At 37.9% G+C, this 15,104-nt stretch overlaps 1 protein-coding gene across 1 annotated transcript in view; it reads left to right on the forward strand.

The window, feature by feature from the left end:
* rod (rough deal) overlaps positions 1-15,104 on the forward strand; it is a 291,539-nt gene that overhangs the window by 200,265 nt on the left and 76,170 nt on the right. Inside the window, exons 20-21 of the mRNA XM_068375218.1 lie at positions 1,037-1,392; positions 1,567-1,799. Of these exons, the coding sequence (XP_068231319.1) occupies positions 1,037-1,392; positions 1,567-1,799 (589 nt within the window). The remainder of the gene's footprint in view (positions 1-1,036; positions 1,393-1,566; positions 1,800-15,104) is intronic.

Here is a 15,104-nt window from a genome sequence, read left to right on the forward strand (position 1 = left end):
ATAAATTCAGATACCATTTTCTGTATTGGAGGTATAGGATCCTACTGCAGCCAAGTACCAGTTAACACTTGGTACAGGGTCTAGCAAAATGCCTTTTGCATCGCTATGCTTAAGCTGTAAGGAGAGTCATCATCTTTGCTCCTGTACAGGACCAAGTACATTGACATTTCTGGGAAAGTTTGAACCTGCTTTATTTTGGTTCTTAGGGACTTCTCTCACCTTAAGACAAGTCCCCTATTGAGGGACGATGGTTGTGTTTGTGGTGTAACATATGGGAAAATTTTGAAATTTTTCTGGTCAGACTTATTAAACTGAACTTCTGGAGAAAAAGCAATATAAACTTATGATGAGTATAGAAATCAGAAATCTTTTATTGAAATTCTATTTTTAACTAAATACACAAACCTGATTGTTAAATTACACTTCCTGCCTTAGTCACCCATTGAAGTTCCAAACCTATTGACAATAGTGCTAGTCTCACTGACTGACAGATGGGCGGGCCTTCCGTTCACCACCCATCAGTTGTTATAATTGCTTTATTCACAATTCAATGGCTCTTCCAGCTTATGCTGAAGCCTTCCTCCCTATTAAAGGACTCAAAGTTTGTAGCTTGGAGATATAAAAACCACTTTAAAGGCTTTGTAATTTTGCAAATGCAGTATAAAAGCCATTGCATGATGAAAATCTTTTTATGATAATACAGGTCAGTATTGTCCATTTTGACTTACAACTGGGTATTGGAAACTCTTGGTCATTTGAGTACTGTATATGTTTGGAAAAGGGACAAGAATAATAGTTAGATTATTTACTTTTCAATAAGTTAATGTACTGTAATTTTTTCTTGTAGATGTAACCAATCAGCTTTTGCCTTATGCATTATTGACAATTCAAAGCCAGAGATGTGTGAAAACTATCTGCATGCATATTTTGGATTAAAATCACATTTACTACTGGAAATTAATGTGTATGGGTTGAAAGTAAAATTTAAGAAAGATTTACACCATGTTTTTTTCATTTCATGTTTATTGACTTTCAGCTGAAGTACGACATATTCCCAACTCTTAGAGAGCTTGAAGATAGTGATGTGTCTCTAAAGTTATTTGAAAAGTATCTGAATGAAAAATACATGAGCTTCAACACTGAGGAAGAAACTCGGGAAAAATTATCAATACGTCCAGGAAAATCAGGAGATGTTTCTTGTTTTGAACAAAGTGTCAATCCATCCAAGTTCACTTCCAAACCAGATGAGGCTTTTAAGCACCTATTAGACTCTCTTGAACAACTTCAGCATCTTGCTCATCTATTAGGAGTATCTAAAGTAAAATTACTCTTCTTACTGGCATCTCTTTCAGCTAAGAATAACAAATTTGAAGATGCTGTGAAACTTTGTCGGTATGGACTTTAAAATTAAAAACTCATTGTTTTACATGTTTAATAGCTTCAGAATTCTATGTGCTGTAATAATGCATATTAACTTGTTAATAAGATTATTCCTATACAAAAAATGTACCATAAAGTAGTTTTCTTGCTAATTAAAGGCATCTAAAATAATTGTTACTATTCCAGGACTATTATGGATGAGTCTCAAGTTCTAGATTGCTCTGCAGTTGTCCAGGACGTGGTAAAACTTGCCATAGAAATTCAGAGTGTGCAGAAAGATGAACATGCTAACCAAATATCTCCTGTTTTGATGGATAATACAGCACTACTTGAACAAGGCGCTAGCATTAAGTGTCGAGCAGACCTTAACAATGTTGTTTTAGAACTAGTTTCCATGGCCATGGTGTTTTCTCATCCAGGTTTGTATGTTATGTTCTTAAGTATCATAGAGTAGCTCCATTCAGATTAGATAAGGATGTATTGCATTTTACATGCACCCATTTCTCATTCTCACATGTCACAACATCACTTATGTTTATGAACTATGCACAGGTTTATAAAAAAATTTTGGATAAATTTGAAAGCAAGAAGATTTAGGTTGGACACATATTTCCCACCCTTGAAATTTAACTAGCTGATGATGCATAGGCAGAAGTCTCATTTAGAGCACTGTTGCTAGTGCAGAGTTAGATTTTGACAGACTAAGAGCCTGGGCAGCAGGCACAAGGAGCCATCTATAAGAGAGATTCATCCATCCTTGAATTGTAGCTCTGTGGTAGGCAGGGTCATTTAAAGACATTAAAATTTATTTCAAATTTGACTGGGACCGAGGTAGATTACCGTTTTTTAAGTGAGAATTTGTTACGGTTTGTACAACGTAAACAAAAGCAAAGATTATATCTCTTGGGCTTTAAAGTTACCTGCTATGCTTTGTAAATTTAAGGATGTTTCCTGTGAAGGAATAAGAGGAAACAAACTAAATTTTTATCAGAATACTTCAGTTTATGACACTAAATAAGAGTTTCAATACAAGTATGTGAGTTATTGTAAATGGCACCATGAAGAGGGTGCAAGAAATAGAAGTGACCAAGAGACAGAAAACATATTGACAAAACAATACTACTAGATTGTTCAAGAAAAAAAGAGAGATGCTGTTACGACCTGTGTAGGCCGTAGTTCTGGTTCTTTAAACTTTGATTTTTAAAGGAATCGTAGGCAGTACATTATTTATGTAACTCGGTGAACTGAGGGAAGACAGAACAAAAACACTGGAAAAATCTAACAATATTTATTACAGTACACTTAAATAAATTCAACCTTGCACCAGGAGTAACAAAAAGCTCTTAAGACAAACAACAATGAGTAAACAAAATTGTCCTGGAGGACTAATATACAGTCCTCTAAATACACAAGGTTGACCTATATCTAATATTCTTAACCCTAACATAGAAAAACTAAACAGATCAAAAGTATGGCTCATATATTAAGCCGGGCCCACAAATATCAACAAACCACTACCCTATTACTAAACAGATAGGAATAAGGAAGACAGGAGAATTGAAAAGGCAGAAAACCTTAAAATTATCTACCTACACAAAAACGTTTAAAGCTAAACCAAATACCAAATAATAAAACATAACACAAGGCAGCATACAAATACACATGCCACATACTAAATGCATAAATACTTGAATACCTTCACAAAAGAATTATGCTGAGTCATAATTTATAGATACAGGTAAATAACCCAACACTGCATTAACTATCTGTGAAATAACTCAACAGTACTTATCCATACATGGATTAGACGACAGAGAGGGGACGAACGTTCATCAGCATCAGAGGAAGTATCATTAACACCAGGAAAACGGACTGGGCATATCCATAACGATAATGAAAAGATCGTAACTTTACCTGGGTAATGACTCCCTACGTTCCTCCTCACGGACCCTTGGTCCACAGACGAGCAGCGTAACAGATGTGATGACGCTCTTGGATCACGGCAATAGTACCTCCAACAGTGCCGGGACGGAACGACGGCACCGTCTTCCCGCAGGATCCTCAGGCGGGGAAAATAACGCCAAGTGAAGGTCGCAAGTGACACATACACTTGCAGGACGTAACAAGCGAGGTGGCTATCGCAGGTGACAAAACCCCTGCATATGTGAGCCGTGAGCCAAAGAAGTGTACAATTTACCGCGGGTGGCTCAAAGACACCAGCGAAATAATCCTCCCAAGGTACAATTCCTTATGAGGGAATAAAAAAGGCGTCTACCAATGGCTGCTGAATTAGGATACACGTCTTTGATCAAGGTACGGTCCGAACTGAACATTCCAGGCAGCAGTAGTCTCGTCCACGGCTCTCAGTAAACACCAAACACTCGGAAAAAAAAATAAACAAAAGAGTTAATGGCAATTCACTAATTAACGACGGAGGAGGAGCGAAGGTTATCACCGAACTCTTATGAAAAGGGCAGTTAACATTTACTCCTGCCAAAGACCGAATTTATTTATAAACAATTAAATAACCTACTTTAACATAACACCTTCCTCCCCCAAGAAAAATAATTTTCATTCACTAAATGCAAAATTTTTCTTTTAATGATAAGCCACAAGGCTGAACAAAACATCAGAAAATGCAGGGCCACAAAAATAAAGAAAATTCAGGGAAAACACTAAAGCTACTACAAACCACTGATAAGATAAAATATCTTAAACCAAAAAAAAACACTCTTAAACGTAGTATCTACAGTAATAAACCAATCACAAGGTAAAAACCTCTTAAACCTAAGCAAAAGGACAAGAACATAGCAAGTTTTAAATACATCATCAAACATTTGGACAGAAATTCAATCCTATACCTGTCAACAATAAATTTTAATAGGCACACAGAAAAAAAAATATATATATATAATATAGAATTATCCACACCAACCTAGGTCCTGGAACAATTTACAAGAGTACAAACCTTTTACCCGAGCTCAATATATACATACCTCGAAACATGGATGTAACCTCAACACATGCAACCAGGAGTACCGAGAGGGCCCCAAGAAACAGAGGGAGAGATCAAAACTTAGACACGTGAGAGAGCATCTGGGATGCAATTATCCACGCCTTTGATGTGTTTTATAATTAAATTGAACTCTTGTAGCTGAAGGGCCTAACGCAGAATCCTCTGGTTTGATCCCTTCATACGTTCAATGAATACCAACGGATTATGGTCGGTCCAAATTTCTATAGGGAATGAAAAGTTAGTTACATATGGTTTAAAATGTACCAATGCCAGAGCCTCTTTCTCAATGGTGGAGTACTTTCTTTCCGCCTCTAGTAACTTACGGCTGTAGTAAGATACGGGGCGTACTTCACCATCATCACTCCTTTGAAAGAGGACTCCCCCAATTCCTACGTCACTGGCATCCACTGCTATGATGAATGGCTTCTGAAAATTGGGAGAAACCAATATTGGGTTAGACACGAGTAACATCTTAAGTTTTAAAAATGCTTCTTCGCATCGAGAAGACCAAATAAATTTCTGCCCTTTTTTCAATAAATTAGTTAGAGGCTGTGCAAGGTCAGAGAAGTTTCGGACAAACCTACGGTAATATCCCAACATACCCAGCACCTTACGAACGTCTCTGACATTACACGATCTCTTCAAAGCAACTATGGCCTCGAGATTGGCTTGCTTAGGAGCAACTTTACCCAAGCCAATCTCGTGACCCAAATAACTAACCTTAGCTTTCCCAAAGTTACATTTACCCAGATTCACAACAAGACCGGCGGCCCTAAGTGCCTCAAAAACTTTTCTTAATCTTACCAGGTGGGTCCGCCAGTCGTTGCTGTGTACCACCAAATCATCTATATTGATTTCTGTACCTTCTAGGCCACAAATCACCCTGTTCATCAGACGCTGGAAAGTACAGGCAGCGTTCTTCATCCCAAAGGGCATTACTTTGCACTCGTAAAGCCCTGAGGGCGTCACAAATGCTGAAATTTCACGGGCACGGCCAGATAGGGGGACCTGCCAATACCCCTTTAACAGATCCAATTTTGTAATGAACCTCGCAGGACCTATCAGGTCCAGACAATCCTCAATACGGGGAAGAGGAAAGGAATCATTTTTAGTAACCGAGTTTACCCTCCTATAGTCAACACACATACGATATTTACCATCAGGCTTCTTCACCAAGACTATAGGGGAACTCCATGGACTTACTGATGGTTGTATGAGATTGTGCTCCAGCATGTATTTAATTTCGTCTTCCACAATGGCACGCTTCTCTGGACTGAGGCGATACGGGCTTTGCTTAACCGGAGAAGCGTCCCCAACATCAACATCCTGCTGGAGCAACCTCGTCCTTCCTGGAGAGTCCTGAAATAAGTCAGAAAATTCCATAATTAGGCTTAGTATATCTTGTTTCTGAGGTGCCTCCAGATGCTCTAACCCCTCTTTTAATACACCTAAATTTTGCAAGTTATTACCTAGAGCATCTGAAGGCACCTGGTCCAAAACATCTTCCAAGTTTTCCTCAACAGGTGCAACCACACTCATAACTGGCTCAAAAACAATGGCTAACAGATCCCGTCTATCAGAAGAGTAAGATTTCTACCTGTTTATGTGGAAAATTTTACATTTACGTCGAGTTCCAGGGGCTTCAACTTCATAATTGACCTCAGACAACTTTCTCAACACCTTCCAGGGGCCCTTGTACCTGGGTTCAAGGAAGTTGTCTGGGTCTGTGCTTAAAACTAATACTAAGTCCCCTGACTCAAATGAACGTACCTTACACTTCTGATCAAATTTGGTTTTCATCGTAGCTTGGGAAGCAGACAAATTATCTTTGGCATACTTCCAAGCTACAGCTAACTTGGACTTAAGTTCACTAACAACTTCTCCCACCGTACGCTCTCCTCTCTGATTTGCTTCGAGCAATTCATGGAAAATTTCCAAAGGTCCTCGAACCTTGTGCCCAAATATTAATTCAAAGGGAGCAACGCCAGTAGAAGAATTGGGAAAATTCCTTATGGCAAAGAGAGCAAAGGGAAGGCCTTTATCCCAATCCTCTCCTTGCTCATAACAATATTTTTTTAATATACACTTAAGGGTCTGGTGAAATCTTTCCACCACACCCTGACTCTCAGGATGGTAGGGTACACTGGTAATGTGCTGAATGGCCAGTTCAGCACACTTACTCTTAAATACCCTGCTTGTAAAATTCGAGCCGCAATCTGACTGAATTTTACAAAGCAGCCCATACCTGGAGAAAAACTCCACTAATTTGTCCAAGACAGCTTTTGAGGTTACTTTCCTCATTGGAAAGGCCTCAGGAAAACGTGATGCTCTATCCATTATGGTCAGGAGATGCGTAAACCCTAACTTCGTCCTAGGCAGAGGTCCTACCACATCAATTACCAATTCTGCAAAGGGTTCTCCAATTGAAGGAATTGGGTTAAGAGGAGCCTTGGGAATAGGTTGATTGGGTTTACCCATCACCTGACACACTTCACAAGTTCTTACAAATTTCTTCACCGAAGACTTCATTCCTGGCCACCAAAAACATTTACTCAACCTACAAAAAGTTTTACTTAAGCCTAAGTGGCCAGAAAAGGAGTCTTCATGTGCAAGGCTTAACACAGCCTCCCTAAACTTGGTAGGTACGACAATTTGTCTTAAACAAGAAGTCACATTTAGTTGATGAGTTGGGGGACGACTGACCCTATACAACAATCCTTTCAAAACCACAAACCTGGGCCTGGTCAAATCGTCCGTATTACCTAACTCGAATGAAAATTCATCTTTTTGGGCTTTATGAAAGAGTGACTGTCACAATCGGATTTCAATAATTTAAACATTCCAAAACTAGAACTACTGCTACTACTACTACCTTCTACTAGCCCGGGCTTCTCTACCTCTACTTCTGAATTACTTAAATCTAGGTCATCATCATTATCAGCTTCCGCTGCACGCTTAGCATAGGCTCGAGTAGTTATTGCCACAGGGCAAGCCGTGACCGAAACAATAGGAAATAATTCCTGCCCCTCTGCACTCAACATATCAATCCCAAGGATTCCGTCTATTCCTGGTATCGGCAGGCTCTCGACTACCGCCAGCTCAGTAACCTTGTGATACCCTGGGAAGGACAGCTCCACCCTTACTAAAGGAGCAGATACCACCGTATCGGGAAATCCTCCCAGGACCACGTATTCTCCAGTATAGGGAACTAAGTTAGACAAGGACCCTGCCAACACCAAAGATTTAGCGGATCCTGTGTCCCTCAAGAACTTAACATAAAGTGTAGAGGTCTCAGATTTCAATTTTCCTGGGTAGACATATTTGTTAAATGGTCATAAATTACCAGTGGACTCACACAATACAGGTTTTACTTTACCTACATCTGGTTCATTACTAACCTGGGGATCAACAGTTTTACCATTCTTACTCTCTGAAATAGAATTATTTGAAATTAGCGAGATTGGCGTAGGCTGATTAACATTATTTTGACTCTTATTTTGATTCTTTTGGAGGTAACGGCTCCTGGCTCTACATTCAGCTTGTCGATGCCCTGGCTTATTACACCAAAAGCAATTACCTCTAACTTGATTAGTTTTACCCGAATTGCCACGGTTAGAAAAAACCAGAGTGTGCCCACCACTCAAGTCCTTTCTGAAGCCACTACCAACATGATTACTCATGCTACTATTTGGGGTACTAGATTGGTTTTTAAAGGGATTATTCGACTTAGAAGACAAATTACTATTATTATTAGGGTATGAGGACGAGAAGTTACCTGACCCAGCCCGATGGGTCAGGACAAACTCATCAGCTACCTGAGCCGCCTTGGACAAAGTTAAAATTTTAGTGTCCTCCAGATGAACCCTCAATTCTTTACTACACACCTTCTTAAACTCCTCCAGTACCATCAGTTCCCTCAAGGAAGAGAAGGAAGCAACTTGACGACTTTTCAGCCAGTTGTCAAACTGCTCCTCCTTGAGACGAGCGTACTCAACATAAGACATAGAATTGGGCTTGCCAGTGGTTTGGAATCTCTGGCGATAGGCCTCAGGGACCAAATCATAGGCCCTGAGAACCAAAGCCTTTACTTTGTCATAATCTCTGGCAAGGCCCTCTTCCAATGCATTATACACCCGCAGTGCCTTGCCCGTCAATCTACACTGTATGAGTACCGTCCACATTTCTGTGGGCCAAGACTACCGGGTGGCAACCCTCTCAAAAGCTTTAAAATATTCTGGTACGCTCCCCTCATCAAAAACTGGAATTAACTTTAGTGCACCCGAAATATTAAATTTGTCTGATGATGAGCTATAGGGAGAACTAACATGATTAGGGGACCCTTGCACCTTGGCCAACTCAAACCTTAAGCTTGAGCAACTCAATCTCATGTTTCCGGGCCCTCTCGTCCTCCTCAAACTGCAGCTTCAATAACTCAATTCTCTTACAAATTACATGGAACTCCTCCTGCCCCATTACATGAGCAGAAGGTGTTACATGGTTGGGAACAGCCTCCTCAGCTAAAAAGGGGTTAGTTGAAATATTAACATTTTTAACAGCCCTGGCCGGAGTAGGAAAATTGGCCGGACCTTCATACATAACCTTTACTGCAGGGGAATCAGCGAACAGGGACAAACCAGGATTTATCCTCACATCATCGACTATGGATCCTTCTTGGTCCGACTCAAAATCAGTGCCACTCTCAAAATCACTGGCTAGGCCGCTAGCTACCTCATTACCCTCAGCCAAATCTTGGGACACTTTTTCCTTAACCAAAGATTGCAGGTTCGAATCCTGTCACGGTCATCACTTGTTACGACCTGTGAAGGCCGTAGTTCTGGTTCTTTAAACTTTGATTTTTAAAGGAATCGTAGGCAGTACATTATTTATGTAACTCGGTGAACTGAGGGAAGACAGAACAAAAACACTGGAAAAATCTAACAATATTTATTACAGTACGCTTAAATAAATTCAACCTTGCACCAGGAGTAACAAAAAGCTCCTAAGACAAACAACAATGAGTAAACAAAAATGTCCTGGAGGACTAATATACAGAGTCCTCTAAATACACAAGGTTGACCTATATCTAATATTCTTAACCCTAACATAGAAAAACTAAACAGATCAAAAGTATGGCTCATATATTAAGCCGGGCCCACAAATATCAACAAACCACTACCCTATTACTAAACAGATAGGAATAAGGAAGACAGGAGAATTGAAAAGGCAGAAAACCTTAAAATTATCTACCTACACACAAACGTTTAAAGCTAAACCAAATACCAAATAATAAAACATAACACAAGGCAGCATACAAATACACATGCCACATACTAAATGCATAAATACTTAAATACCTTCACAAAAGAATTATGCTGAGTCATAATTTATAGATACAGGTAAATAACCCAACACTGCATTAACTATCTGTGAAATAACTCAACAGTACTTATCCATACATGGCTTAGACGACAAAGAGGGGACGAACGTTCATCAGCATCAGAGGGAGTATCATTAACACCAGGAAAACGGACTGGGCATATCCATAACGATAATGAAAAGATCGTAACTTTACCTGGGTAATGACTCCCTACGTTCCTCCTCACGGACCCTTGGTCCACAGACGAGCAGCGTAACAGATGTGATGACGCTCTTGGATCACGGCAATAGTACCTCCAACAGTGCCGGGACGGAACGACGGCACCGTCTTCCCGCAGGATCCTCAGGCGGGGAAAATAACGCCAAGTGAAGGTCGCAAGTGACACATACACTTGCAGGACGTAACAAGCGAGGTGGCTATCGCAGGTGACAAAACCCCTGCATATGTGAGCCGTGAGCCAAAGAAGTGTACAATTTACCGCGGGTTGCTCAAAGACACCAGCGAAATAATCCTCCCAAGGTACAATTCCTTATGAGGGAATAAAAAAGGCGTCTACCAATGGCTGCTGAATTAGGATACACGTCTGTGATCAAGGTACGGTCCGAACTGAACATTCCAGGCAGCAGTAGTCTCGTCCACGGCTCTCAGTAAACACCAAACACTCGGAAAAAAAAATAAACAAAAGAGTTAATGGCAATTCACTAATTAACGACGGAGGAGGAGCGAAGGTTATCACCGAACTCTTATGAAAAGGGCAGTTAACATTTACTCCTGCCGAAGACCGAATTTATTTATAAACAATTAAATAACCTACTTTAACATAACAGATGCAGAAATATGAAAGATATAGTAAAGATTAAGAAGCTAAGATACTTTGCAAAAGAGGGTGAAAATAAACCTCTGTGGGCTAAACCTACCCTAAAAACTATGAAAACTAGGAGACAATTGAGTATTAAATTTTATGTATACTGTATTAAAACCTCTTTTTAATCCAAATACCATAAGTGGTAGTTTAGTTTGCCCCTCAAGTGGTGCACTGTAGGCATTTCTTGAATGTTTTTGCAGCATCCTTTGACCCCTATCTGCATTCACATGTTATCCTCATTCTGAAGCTACATTCTAACTTCTATTTTATAAGTTGCTGTTCAACCTCTTCAGCTTTTGCTTCATATTGCAACTTCAGAGTTTTCTTGCAGTACCAGGTTTTATGGCACAAATTTCTAAATTCAACATTTTAATGGAAACACTAGCAAATATGACCTTACCACAAAGAAATATAACAGCTTTTCATTGGATTGAGTAACCCCAAACTATGGAATCAAGGCACAGTAAAATGTTACCTAACCTAACTTAAAGATTTACTGTATATTTCCGCGTATAAGACAACCTTTAGAAAAGACGAGGTCAAATTTTAATGAATTATGTCATATCTGTTGTATAAGACAACTGGTGAATTATAAAACCATCATTACATAGGCTTGCTTTTGATGTATACTTAGAATTCCAAATTGAACTAGATAAGGGCAATTTAATTATATCATGCTTTTCCTAATCACACTGCCTAAAACTGATATCATTATTTGTTTTATGTTTCATCACTAATCATAACGAAGACATTTACACATCTGTGTATAAGAAAGATTTTGCACTAAGAGATATCTTATCAGTATTTTCTATATAATGATTTCATTATTACCAATGTTGTTTTACTTACTTTTCCTTAGAAATTCAAAATAAAGGAAATAAAGGCTATTTTATATCAGGTTTTTCCTAAACATGCTGCCTAAAACAGTAACCATTATTTTGTTTATATTTTATCACCAGTCATAACGAACAAACAATCACATTTATACACGCATGTGATAACTAATGGTTCTTAGTGCTTTTAGTAAAGATTAGGTTATTACAGATATTTTACTTACTGTATCCCTAGAAATTCTTACACACGTCACATAACAGGAAAACCATTCTATTTGCATTTATAGTCAACAAAAACAAACTTCCACTTATGACAGTATGATGATTTATCATAATTTTGTGATCTTATGATTGTATATTTATTTCCTGAGAGATATCAAAGAAGAGAAGTTGGGGGGATAGTCACTGCTCTCCGCAGTCTAGTTTCGGGCTCTCTGAATGTGAATGGGTGTAGTACAATAGAGAGTAAAAGATATGAGATTGGAAGTATGTGTTAGAATGGAAGGATGGATGTATTGGCCTTATGTGAGACAAAGATAGAAGGGAAGGGTGAATTGATGTTTGGTGAAGAGCAAGAGAGGAGTGCGGCTTTGGATGACAGGTAAAGTTGTAGAATTGAACGACGTGTCATCTAGGTTGATGTGGGTAAGGGTTAGGTTGGGTTGGGAATGAGGGCCTGATGTTTGTGCCAGTTTGTGAGAAGAGTGAAGTAGAGTGAAATGAATGAGTTAACTAGGTGTGTAGAAGAAGTAATGTAGTTGTGTCGGGTGATTTAAATGTCAGTGTGATTGTTGGAGGGGTAGCAGGTGTCATTGGGAAGTATTATGGCATACTAGGTGAAAGTGAGTGATGAAAGAGTGCTAGATACGTGTTGAACAAGAGCTGGTGGCAAGTATTTTTTTTCTTTTATTTTTCAAGAAAAGGTACTGTATATAAATAAGTATGCATTGGTAAGAGAAACAAATGGAAGAATGGTAGAAAGGGCATTGATGGACTGTGTGTTGATAACAAGGAGGATGTTCGGAAGACTGAAATCTGCACGTGTTTACGGGTATGGCTACCGTTATGTCTTATAATTTTTTGGTTGAAGCAAAATTAGTTGTAGCAAAAGAGTGGGTAAACAGAATGGGGGTAAGTAAAAGGGAGGTGGTGAAGGTGGAAGAGTTGAAACAACCAGAGGTAAAATGTTATTATCAAGAAAGGTTGGAAGTGGCATATGACAGGGTGAAAGTAAGGGAAACTGGCGATCTAGAGGAGGAGTGGAAGATAGTAAAAGAAAATATTGTTGGGCATGCAAGTATTGATGATATGAAAATTAAAAAATTTTCTCTAATTATTTGTGCATATTATGTTAAGTTTTATACTTTAATTCATCTTTCAAGTTGGGAGACTTGTCGTACTTATCTCTTCACAACTAGTATGCCAACCATAATAATGGATTTAACTTGTTCAAACACACATCAGACCTTTTTATCAGTGCCATTTAACTACATATATTCAGAATTTCTGTCATTTTTTTTTCTTGTATTTTAATGATTCCTTTATGTTATATTCAGTTTTCCATCACAAGAAATTTAAATGAATTAGCCCAACAAAACACAGTATTTTATCCATTTGTTCATAAATCTAAAGTTTTCTATTCAAAACTAACATTTGAGTGACCTTAGGTTTTTAGAAAGAAAGTAAACACTCCTGTAATAAGAGAAATATGTATTGAGTTTAGTTTGGCAATACAAAATAGGTATCTCAGCGACATGATGAAATGGAAGCAAGTAAAGAAGAAGTGAATGGTAATTTTACAAAATATGTATTGGAATCAGTACACGAGATAGATGGAAAAGCTCCTAAACAAGATCAAGGAAAACTATCAGTAAAGACCAAAAACCTAATGAAGAAAAATTTGGAAATGAAGGTAAAATTCAAGAGAGATGAAATAGAATTACTGTAGTAGAACTATCCAAAACAATCAATAAACAAACTTGATATCCAAGTGTTTTAACATAAAATTCATCTATTACTTGTCTTTGAAGGGTTTTCATTACTGCTAAGGTTTTGACAGAAGCAAAAGCTTTTTCATAGTCCTCTATAGATGCCATACATAGTGGTTTATCATACTCGCTTGATTTTTCCATTAACTGGTTAATTACATGGATATGGTCAGCTGATAAATACTCACTTCTAAATCCACCCTGCTCTCTTTGTTGATTAACTGTCTTTCTATTTGGTCTAATATGATCTTTGTGAATATTCTATATACTGTATTACGGAGAGTAAACTTATTGGGCAGTATTTTAGGCCTTTTGTGTCTCCCTTTTTTGTGAATCAGTATAATGATAGTTTTTTCAAGCTGAAGGTATAGAGCATTCTTGTAAATATTTTGTGTAAAGTTTAGCTAGTTTTACTTCTGTGAAGTCTCCTTCATTTATTATTAAATCAATTGTTAGTGCATCTTCTGCTGCTCTGCCTCTTTTCATGATATTAATGCTTTCTTAACTTATCCTACTGTTATGTTTGGTACCAGCTCAGGTGTTTCATTATTTCTACTAACAAAGTTACTTGTATTACTATTGTATAGCAGTGTATAGAAATTCTCTGCAAATTTTATCATGCCATCTCTGTTGTTATTTCCATTTTCATATTTTAAAGCAAACATCTGTTGGCACCCTGTTCCAAGTCTTCTTTTCATCTAACGTAAACCTGATCAAACCAAAATTGAAGAAACTAAAGAAAGGAAAAAGCACCAAATTGATGAAAAGAAGACATGGAACAGGCTGCCAACAGATGTTTGCTTTAAATGATAAAAATTGAAAAATCCACAATAGAGAGGGCATGATAAAATTTGCAGATTTCTATACAATGCTATACAATAGTAATATAAGAAGTAACTTAGCTAGTAGAAATAATGAAACACCTGAGCCACTACCAAACATAACATTAGGAGAAGTAGAAAAGCATTAAAATCATGAAAAGAGACAAAGCAGCAGGGGGAGATGGCCTAACAATTGATTTGATAATAAATGAAGGAGATTTTATCGTAGTAAACCTACCTAAACTGTACACAAAATGTCTGCAAGAATGCTATATACTAACAGCTGGGAAAACCTTTATCATTATACTAATTCAGAACATGGGAGACACAAAAGACCTAAAAAATTACCACCCAATAAGTTTGCTCTCCGTAATATACACAATATTTACAAAGATCATATTAGGCCAAATAGAAAGACAGACTTTAACCAACCAAAAAATCAGGCAGAATTTAGAAGTGGGTACAGTATTTAACAACTGACCATATCCATGTAATTAACCAGCAAATGGGAAAATCAACCGAGTATGACAAACCACTGTATGGTATTTATAGAAGACTATGAGAAAGCTTTTAATTCTGTCAAAACCTCGGCAGTAATGAAAGCCTTTCAAAGACAAGGAATAGGTGAATTTTATGTTAAAACATTTGAAGATATCTATATAGAAAGTACAGCAATCCTAAAACTACTGTACACAAAGATAGTAAGAAAATTCTGATTGAGAAAGGAGTTAGACAGGGAGACCCCATCTCCTAAATTATTCATAGTATGCCTAGAAGTAGTTAAGATAATTTAAATTGGGAAAATCTAGGAATTAATATTAATG

This window comes from Palaemon carinicauda, chromosome 6, assembly GCF_036898095.1.
Source record: "Palaemon carinicauda isolate YSFRI2023 chromosome 6, ASM3689809v2, whole genome shotgun sequence".
NCBI lineage: Eukaryota > Metazoa > Arthropoda > Malacostraca > Decapoda > Palaemonidae > Palaemon > Palaemon carinicauda.